Source organism: Antedon mediterranea, chromosome 6 (assembly GCF_964355755.1).
Source record: "Antedon mediterranea chromosome 6, ecAntMedi1.1, whole genome shotgun sequence".
Classification (NCBI taxonomy): domain Eukaryota; kingdom Metazoa; phylum Echinodermata; class Crinoidea; order Comatulida; family Antedonidae; genus Antedon; species Antedon mediterranea.
In genome coordinates, this window is record NC_092675.1 from 19,924,445 (window position 1) to 19,935,382 (window position 10,938).

At 33.0% G+C, this 10,938-nt stretch overlaps 1 protein-coding gene across 1 annotated transcript; it reads right to left on the minus strand.

Moving 5' to 3' along the window:
• Positions 1-1,087: 1,087 nt before the first annotated feature.
• Positions 1,088-10,916, minus strand: LOC140052462 (endoplasmic reticulum metallopeptidase 1-like). The gene is made up of 14 exons (XM_072098073.1): positions 10,902-10,916; positions 9,993-10,527; positions 9,435-9,668; positions 8,678-8,824; positions 8,297-8,389; positions 7,460-7,663; positions 6,727-7,028; positions 6,015-6,189; positions 5,194-5,366; positions 4,798-4,950; positions 3,511-3,710; positions 3,093-3,202; positions 2,518-2,693; positions 1,088-1,457 (listed from the first exon to the last, which is right to left on the minus strand). Exons 1-14 carry the CDS (start codon positions 10,914-10,916, stop codon positions 1,290-1,292), a joined length of 2,685 nt encoding a protein of 894 aa, XP_071954174.1. The 3' UTR covers positions 1,088-1,289.
• Positions 10,917-10,938: the final 22 nt, after the last annotated feature.

Sequence of the window (10,938 nt, forward strand, 5' to 3'; positions counted from 1 at the left end):
ATCGGCAGGTTATATATTGGAATTTAATAAATTAATTTGAAACGATAAAATAAGGAAATCTGTGATCATGAGAGATTCGAACCCGGACCTTTTGCTTGATATGCAGCTGTCTTAACCATTAGACCATCTTTAACATTCTCGGCATGGTATAATGTATATATACGATATATAGCAGTAAGAAATTACTAGATAGTCTGGTGGTTAGAGTACTCAATACCATTGGTAGAAATATATATATAATATGTATTAAGATATAAGTAAACCCTACATGTTAAATAACAAAACTAAGTACTCAGCCTCGATAAAATCTTAGTAGTAAAATAAATAATTCATAATTAATGCAATTATTTCCAACACACAGGGGTAATAATGTTAACACCATTCCCATCATAAACTTAATACTGTTTAAAAGTTGGACAAATATTTCAGACAATGTTATTTTCATAATAATTTTAAAATCTTTTTTTTTTTAATTACTGTGTAAAATAAAACTTGGAATTTATGTTGCGAAATGTTATTTTTAAAATTTAATAATCAATAAAAAAAGAAATGTTAATTTTTTGGCATAGCATTTTTTTTTTGGTCCTTTTGTATTAGTGTACAATGCTTTGGGGTTTCATAACACTAGGCACTATGTATATCCATGCTTATATAAACCTAACCATACACAAGAATATATGGTACATAAAAAAACTATGCATTCAATTGTTATATATTTATCGTTTCACTATTTAGCCAAGGATCTACTTCACATATTATATTTATTAAATATATTCTTATTTTAAATTAAGTGTACATTATGATTTTAAATTTAATTAAGCACAGCTTTTTGCATGATTAGTAGTTTGTGACAAAATACAGAAAATATACATACATATTACTATATTATTTTATAAGAACTAACTTAATAATTACTAGTTGCATTAACAGAAAATCTGTAAAAAATTGAAAAAAAAACCCCAAAATTACCTTAGATATTTAGCGTACCTCATTTTTTAACGATTGAAAAGAAAAGGAAAATGGAAATAGAGACCTAAATATCTATTATTATTTAATAATTTATCAAAGTATAAATAAATTGCTTCATAATGATTTTTAAGATTGCATAGTAAGCTCAACAGCAATTAATATTTTATTTAAAAAATTATTTAAATGTTATCTTTTGTTATACTGTGGTTTTCTACTGTATATGTTGATAATTAATTCATAACATATTCTGTTGATTATGTATTTATTATTTTAAAACCATTTTTAAAATAAAATTATTAGAAATGTGTTTTCTATTCATTTTAAAAGGTCCAGACATCGTAAGTGGATATGAATGGAATAGTAAAAGCCCAATCTGGTTGTTGGTTCATAAAGGATGTCAGCTCTGGGGTTGATTTCTTGGCATGGACATAAAAACCACTTACAGCAATGTCAAATATGTCATCTTTATCAGACAGTTCATCAGGTACCTTGAATATTGAATAAAACAGAAGATTTAGAAATGAGTTGTGCCACTACCATACCCTAAAATCAGGACCGGGGAACTGTCTTCATATATGATCCATTTCAGGTACCAAAATCGTTATTTGTTTTATAACACACCTATTTTTATTCAATGCATCTATCGTAAATCATTGACAAATGCTAGGCTGGGCAGATAGGCCATTAAAAAAGACTGTGCTCCAACTATAGATGTGGGGTAGAACAGTTATAGATGACCATTAGACAATACTTTTCCGTAAAGCCTGTTTTCCTGTCGACGTTATTCGACGCTATCGTCGATCTCCTACGTACGATTTACGGGAAAGGGTACTTTTTTAATTAACGATGATGATACAAAACGTTGGCAATGTACAGTAAACGACGCTACAATTCGCAATTGTTGACAATCGCAAGAGTTGACTCCAGTTCAACTCTAGCGATATCGCAACGCTAAAATGTAAGAACTGACCAATCATCTTGGCGATACAGTACATGACGTTACATAATTGATGGCAAATTCTGCTGACTACATTTACTTTGTCTAGCCTTGCCAAAGTGAATATAAAATGATGTTCCGGAAAGTAGGCGTGGGGATACTAGGTAGGTTTAAGTATTCTGCCTAGTCCAAAATGCTATTTGGGCTAGGATAAGTCTACTGAAAACGAAGAACCATTAGTATAAAGATATTAGTATGCCTAGTGAGCCTACTACTAGTAGAGGCAGCGGAATCCTCTATTCATTTCTCGCGTTACGACGACGTCGAGAGAGAAGACATGAGTTTTCAACTTTAACGTTCAACGCTGGAAATCAAATGTTCACGCTATCGTTATCATTTCAACTACTTGATCGTTTTCAAACGATCGCCGTTGAATTTTTAACGATTAATGATGATAGCGTCGACTAACATCAACAGGAAAACAGGCTTTAGGTAGGGCAAATTCCAAATTACACTAACCAATCAAATTGCAAGAATACAATCAGGTGTTTTAAAAAAGGTACTAATAAACGAGTAGTGTAATAACATTGTGAGCAAACAAACACACTCACCTGTAATTGCAACCACATAGTCCATGATTGAACATCATAGCCACCACCATAGTAAATAAAGTACACACTTCCACCATCACCATCCCCAGTCATTGGTGGCACTTGTGGTGTTAGGGACCAGTTCTGTACTGTACTGCCTGATTTAGGTGAGATATACACAGTCATGTGTTCTACTCCTACAATAGTAGTCACAAACAACAAAATCATAAATATAAACGTTTTGTTAAAAAATTTAAAGGGCAACTCCGGCTTTAAAATATTCATTTTCAACCAACTTGATAATAATTATACTTTTTACAGTGGTAAAGCATTTTTTTGCTACAAACCATTTTCATTATAAATTATACTACAGTCAACTCTCCCAATACCAGGCACGTTGGGGGCGGCCAAATATTTCTGGTTTTCTGAAAAGTCTGGTATTCAAAATGTGTTTTTAATAGTAAAAGAAAAATTTGGGACCTTTGGTCCTCAAGAAAAGTCTGATATTAGGAGAGTTTCTGGTTTTCAGAGATTCAGGTATTCAGAGAGTTGACTGTATTAAATTATACTTATATTTCCAAAAGTTATAAGCTAACCTGTAAACTTGAAAGTAAAATTTTGAAGTGAACCCGTCTTGATACGTGAAACAAGATCCAATTTAACGGAATCATGATTATGTCTTGAGGCTGGTATGAGAAAGTTTTTTCTGTACAAAATAATAAGTAAAATATTAATAATTTTATTGTGATATTTGCTGTTTTGGGGGAATAGACACAAATATTAAAAAAACATTAAATGCACAGATCACAACACATTTTTATATTCATATGAAATTCTCTTTATTTTTCTACCACACTAAACTAAACTTTAAATACATATTTCTCCAATCCAGGTTTATGTGGCGCAGGATACTACACTTATGGTAAGAAAGAAAGGCTGAATGGATGGATCTCCCACAAAATAATATAAAGGATTCTACCAAATTGATAAAGAAATGATAATCATTGCTCTTACTTTAGCATCGGTCTAACAGAGAAATAGAATGGATAGCCACAATATGGTAGGTCAGCCTCACAGACTGCAAGCTTAGGTGATTCAAGGCCTGCTATATGCTCCAGATCCTTTATTCCTAAGTTATCCATAACCATAAGATGAAGCGTCGAGTCACCACTAACTCTAGTGCCAGTTTTATCATAAAAATCCCTGTTAACATGCTGTGGCAAAAGATATTCAATTAATAATATTAATAATGTAATTGTAAATAAATAGTTATAAATGCAATGTTTTGATATTTACAAAGTATTGTTACACTTCCTCTAGCCATTCACCACATCATTCAAAGTAAATTTCTTAACTTAATCGACGTGACAATCGATTCTTCAAGCTTAACATAAACTGAGACCATTTGGATTATGCCCTCTATGAAACCATGGTATCCAAAAGAGTAGCGCCTTCCCAGATCAGCACACCAGGAAATGGTCCCCTATTATATTTTTTAATAGTGTGCCAAGTTCACTGTAATGTATTTACACAGGATCAGCAGCACGTCCCAGGCTCGACCCATGCCCCTCTCATAATCTCTTACAATTACGCCATATCAGATCATAATCTTGATATAAAGTTTGCAGTACACCACGTGTATTAGTTCTGAAAAGAACTGTTGAGTTTCTTGATGTTTTGATCAATATGCTTTGATTGTCCTCAGGAGTGAGAATACAGAAAGTCCAGGAAACTTGGAATATAAGTGGAAAGGGTGGGACTGGTGTGAAAGCCAGAAACAATGGCAAGTTCACACAGTGGGAGGGATTGAAACTAGCTATAGCAGATTATTGTTTCTCAAGAACAATAGTGAATGGAAACTTGCTATAGAAGAGCATTGTTTCTGATAGGATAGCATATTGATCGAAACGTCGAGAAACTCAACAGTTTTTTTCAGAACTAATACAGTCAACTCTCCCAATACCGGACACCTTTGGGCCGGCCAAATAAGTCTGGTTTTCCGGAAAGTCTGGTATTCGGAATGTGTTTTTAATGGTAAATATAAATTTGGGACCTTTTGGTCCTCAAAAAAAGTCTGGTATTGGGAGAGTTTCTGGTTTTCAGAGAGTCCGGTATTGGGAGAGTTGACTGTACACGTGGTGTACCGCAAACTTTATATCAACATTTGATTTCGCCATGCAAACCTTCAAACAATACAGATCATAATCATTATTAACACCACGATAAACATGTTAATTTATATAATGTTTATCTATAAATAATTAGTAGATGATGATCGTTGAAATAAATAAATTATATTACCTGAAGAATTAGCCTTTTTGGAGCTGCTTTGCTGGGATTACTCGAGAAAGGAAAGCCAAATGGAGTGAAAGTGGCTGCTAAAGAGGCTAAGATCAATAGTAAAATTGCATACTTGGTTACAGTACAACTTCTTGCTGTATAAATAAGTCCAGTCTGAAATGTCAGAAAAAATTGTTTACAAGAGTAATTCATTGAAAAAGTGTTTTTCACTAGACAAATTTATTCATACGTTTCACACATGCAAATCGAACAGAGCAGGAGACACGCAATCAGAAAAAAATTGCAGCTGGTTATAGTGGAAAATAATAAAAGGTATCACAATTTTTGTCTCAATGTGAGTTACGTTAAATTTGAGCAAAGAGTGGAAAACAGCCTTAAGTAATAAATACAACATACCAGATAACTTGTGCACACCAGTATACTTATCAACACTATAGTGCCAACAAAATATTCAGGGTTAACCTCTGATCCAGATCGACCCATAATGGGTATAAAGGTTTCAAGTGTAACCAAGAATATATATATAGACAGCGTGAGTGGGATGAAAACAGCCACTAGCAATGGAGTTACTGCAAGACAGGAAAGACAAACAAAAAACAACTTTACAATATCCAACCTCATCATTTGTTTATCATTATTATATATAAAATATATATTATATACAAAATTCACTTGCAGTGATGAAGGGCTAGTGTTGCTCGAAAGCTCAGCTTACGTTTCTGGTTGTTTTACTTTATTTTGATTTAGCTTGTCGCTTTTTTTTTTATCTCCATTGAGATCCAGCCATACCCACAGAATTGTCATTTTTTCAGTAATTTGCCTTTGGATTTATATACAAAATTAATTTTCAGGCTCCATACGCTGAGTTTGGTCCAGCAGGGAACTTTTGTAGATGGACCCACTAGGTATTTATATAGCATTCATGAATGTAATTTGAGATTCAAACTCTTCTACTTGGTAACTTTACAATAAAAACTCTGGAAATTCACACTGGATAGCAATTTGTTTTGCATTTAACAGAATAATACTAAATATCATAAATATATAAATTTATATAAACGGAAAGAAACTTGCAATGTGTGTTTTGTACTTAAATAATTTCTATTTAGAGATAAAAATAATGAGCTTATATAGAATAATAGAGATAAAATACTAAAGTGTATAGTATATTTAGACTATAACAAAATCTTAAAATGTATTAAATAGCAAACACTCACCAAAACTGTTTGTAAATTTAGAAACTATATTTCTAAATAACAATGGTAAAGCAATCCACAGCATGGCATAAAAGGCTGATTCTGACTTCATGATTGTCAGCACTAGAAGCAACACTAACCATAGTAACATAGTGACATCAAAAAATAAGGCATCAAGACAGGATTTGGAAAGATTCTACAAAACAAATTTAAAAACTGAAAATATTATTGGAGGCTGTATGATTTAAATTAGGTGGGTTTTAATTTGGTATCAATGGTAACATCAATTTCTGTACACATGGTACATCCTCACCATTCATAAGTAGGCCTATATGTTTGGTACCACAACCTTTGGCAGATTTATTTTCTTAGTTCAAAGTATTAAGAACATTTAAAATGAAAGCAAACCTCTATTAGGCTGAGTATTTATTTAGTGTGTCTCTGTCTACACTATCAAACTAGTTTGACAAGACAAGTGTGATGCGTCCATATATGGGCGCATCTAATTTTTTTGTCACACGTTTGATAGTGTAAACAGAGCTTTATACCATGTTAAGATTTGCTTGTTTATGTTTATTTTAACCATAAAAGAAAACAACTCCAAATTGTACATATGATGTTTTGTTAATTTGTGCCATAAAAAAACATGGTAATACTGTAATAGTGATAACTATGTTAAAGAAAGACTAACATTTGTTTACGTTTATTATTAATTATGCAAAATAATTAATACCTGGAATGTAGTTGACTTGAGATAATCATGAAAACATATGACAGAGAAGACTGCAGGTAACCAGTACAAACCAAACAAGAGCAATGGGTTTGAAAACCAAGCCATCTGTCTGTCAATGGCCGTCAGAATTGTTGCCATCATCACTACACTCAAACCTGCTAACACCACTGCCACTAGGGTGCAAGCTAGCCCCTTCAATAGTAAGCCTACAGTTAATTGCTGGCTACTACCTATAAGACAATATAAATGAATAAGTATATTATGCAGGTATGTTATACAGTACTTGTATGTTTCATTTTCAACTTCTTAGCTTCATGTTCTCCTTTATGTTTCCACCTCTTAAGTTACCTCTAGCATGTCTTAATAAAAACACATGGTTTATGGAATGTACCATTGTCTAATAAATAAATGTATTTGATTTGTAGCACTCTTCTTTAAAAGAAATAGGCCAATTTTGGTTTATTACTCACAGACTAAAAACACCATTTCCGGTTTGTGTAATATCAAATTCAATATTAGAACATTTAAAAATAATGAATTTGATAAACGTATACTTTAAATCTATTACTCATACATACTAATTCATTGTTTCAATTCATCTAAAACTGCAAGAAGACTATAAACCAGTGAGCCATGTCCACAAAACATTACTAAATATTGTAACTTTAATTTTAAAATTGTCTTCCGTGGTTTGTGGAAAGCAGATAAGTGACAAGAATTTAATTTTAAATACCTTTGCTGAATTTCTTTATAATACTTAAAACACCAAGTGTTGCCACCAAAGCATTTAATATCTTGCCGATTTGAGAGGTGTATGTGATCATGAAGAAACCCAACACGTCAAAAAATATCATTGATCCAAACTTCTCTTCCTCTGTATGGTCTATCATGATTGACGAATTGGCAAGAGCATGTACAAGAGATAACACGTTATCACCTAAAAAACAATACAAATTTATTTACAATTTAAAGAAAAAAGTATTAGAAGATATTTTTATGTTATGTATTTATTGGTCAAAGATTACCATTACCAAGTAAATTAATCACTGTCCTATCAGATAGATGGTAATGATGCAGGGGCTATTTTGTGAACCAGTTCATCGGGGTAACCCCCTACTCGTCTCGAATAATGAATTGTACACACAAACAAACTGGGTACACTGGACCTATGGTTTATAGTCTTTATCCAAGAAGACTTGTTCCACCACTGGAACTAAAAGCGAGTCGGCCTTGAACCCATGCCGATATTGTTGGCTTTTTAAATATGGTAAAAGGTGCCCCTGGCCTAACTGCTCAGCCATTTGAATCATCTGATGAGGGAAAAAACTATACTTTTATTTTATTATTATTATTTTTTTTTCATTTCCCACATAAAGTTATCAAATTCCATTCAGACATTGGAAATAACATAAGTAAATGAAATGGGCAAAACTACACATAATAATACCACATATTGACAAGGTTTATTGTTACAAACCATGATGATGACATCATAATCAATATGATCATTCATCACTAACATGCTTGTCTATCATCTTTGCTCATCTTATTTTAGCGTCAAATCATTTACCTGCTCTTTGAATACATCCTACAGGTATGTGCTCTAAATCATCATATTTTGTGTGGTAGACATAACCGTTGCTAATGTATGCAATATCAATACCTAGCAACGAAATAATCATTCAAGTAAAATCATTGTAATAATAAACAAATAAAATTAGAAAACATATTTTCGAATTATCAACAATATCCAACATGGTTTACAGAATTATTTTAAGCCCTAATATTACATCAGAAACCTGTATTAAAGCCAAAAGATAATATACCAATTAAAAAACAGACAGTGTAATTAGACCAAATACTAAGCACAGACCTGGTCCTAACAGTGGTATATAATTGGAAATTATCAATTTATAAAACAATATGTAAACTAAAAAATGACAAATTATACCTGGAATTTTCCCAAAGTCTCGAAAGATGCGAAAATCTGTATCAGACGGAATAAGTTCAGACTGGAACACCTCTTGCGCCAGAACAGAAGCAAATGGATAAGGAGCATGTTTGGCGTATGTACGAATTAACCATGGATTCTGTGGACCTTGAGAGGAAAAAAGGTTATCGAAAAAAAAAAGGTTTGGTAGGTTGATCTTATAAATGGTCACTCTTCTGATGGATGACCATCTTAGCTGGAAAATGCGTCCCATCCAACACAAATTACTTGAAGAAGTACAGTACAGTCAACTCTCATAAAATATTTTTTTTATTCTTTGAAAATCGGAAACTCTCCTAGATCCAAAAGGTCCCAAATTCTTAAATACCATTAACATACAGACATATTAAGCTCAATATATATAACACAAAACAAATAAAAGTGTCTGGTATTGAGAGAGTTCACTGTAATGGTATACAGTATATATATATTTCAATGTAGAAAAACAAAATTATCATATGCATGTATGTTACAGTAGGTATTTTATTTTATTTAATTTATTTCAATACCATACCATACATGAACAAAAACAGCTAAAAACAAAACAAAAAATGCAATCATTTTGTATTGTACTGGGATAGCCCTCTAACAAAAGGGAGTTACATCCTGAAGGGTCCCATCAACATAAAAACAATCAACGCTTTCAGATAGAGATACACATTTTTTTTTAAATTAGATAAAAGCACTATTGCACAAAACTAAAAACATCTTGACTCACCAGTTTGGAAAACAAGCTCTCTTCCCCCAGCACCTGCTGCCTCAAGATTTACAAAGGATTTAATGCTGCTTGCCCACTTATGCTGAGTGATAAACCCATGACTAGCAGGCAACAGGTTCTCCTCAGCACCGTTTAGAAGGAAAATGACATCATGTTGCAGAAGGGATGGAGAAATGGATAAGACACGGATAAGTTCAAGCATTACGCCACAGCTGACTGCATCATCAGTTGCTCCTAAAAAAGAAGATAAAAAAGTAACATTCAATAGTCTAGTGGAGATGTAGCTTGGTGGTTAACATGCTTGCCTTCCAAGAGTCATGAGGTTGTAACTCATGACTCTTTCAATTCCACTTCCTAAGCCTCAAATGAGACTTAGTTATAAGCAAGCATGATAAAGTTTATCCATAGTTTATGAAATTAAAAGAAAAATAATAATTAAATAATTTTAAGCAGAGTTCAATGCTGGTCCCATTATAATAAGGTATAATATAATATTATGGTACCCAAGTAAAACATTGGTTGGTTGGTGTTTTTTCCACAATACATTTAGCTACTTACCTGGGCTACTAAGTGCTGAATCAAAATGACCATTGACCAGCAAGCTGGTCCTCTCTTGACCCTCCTTTGCAACCCCACGTACACGCACAACAATGTTAACAATTCCTTTGTAATGTGAAGTGAAACCATCAAAGCGCTCGAAAAGGAATGACCCTTGGGGGCGCTGTATATCAACATCTATCTTCTGGATTGAGTTTGCTTGTTGTTGAATGTTACTAACTTCTTTGAGAATGTATTCAACTGCTAGGACATCATTTTCATGCGACCCTGCATGATGTGGACCAAGGTTTGCTAGAAACGCTACGTGTTGACGCGCACCCTCTTCAATAAATACATTCTTATCATCTGTACTTAACTTGCGAGCTGCTGGAAATTGGTAGTGTAAACTATATACTGAAGAAAAGAGGGCGATATACATTATAGTGACGGCTATAAAACCCCATTCACCATGTCCATGTCGGTAAAATTTGTCATCATCAAAATGTATGTCATTTGTTCTACCCTGCTTTGAAGAATGTTGTCCTCTTCGTCGCATCTGTAAAATAAAAAGTTTTAAATTTTACAAATTTCAAATTATGTAAATTATGCACAGCATTTTCTACACATTTGTAACCAAAATTATTGAGCTAATCTATGGCCTACTCTACATGTACTAGCTAACCTACCTAGGGTCTTACTAGGCTAGTATGGTCCGAGCGGGATAACTTATCATGCATACACACAGTACTTATAGACTAGGCTAGTATACTGTAGGCCTAGCCTAGCTAACTAACTAGGTTTTCTCTATGTCATTAGTTTCCTACTCATCATTTATTGGCTTAAAACACAAATTAAAAAAAATAAACTTTACCTTTCTGTCGTTTGTGTTTTGTAAATCAACTTCTTAATCTTAGGTTAGTTTTCAACTACCGGCTTCTTCCGCATTTGGATAGAATGCCGACGATGC

Excerpts from the sequence above, each read along its gene's own strand:
- LOC140052462 (XM_072098073.1), bottom strand. Across the intron at positions 9,669-9,992 it reads TTCAGCACTTAGTAGCCCAG|GAGCAACTGATGATGCAGTC; the intron begins GTAAGTAGCTAA and ends CTTCTTTTTTAG. Across the intron at positions 3,203-3,510 it reads TCTGTTAGACCGATGCTAAA|AAAAAACTTTCTCATACCAG; the intron begins GTAAGAGCAATG and ends TATTTTGTACAG.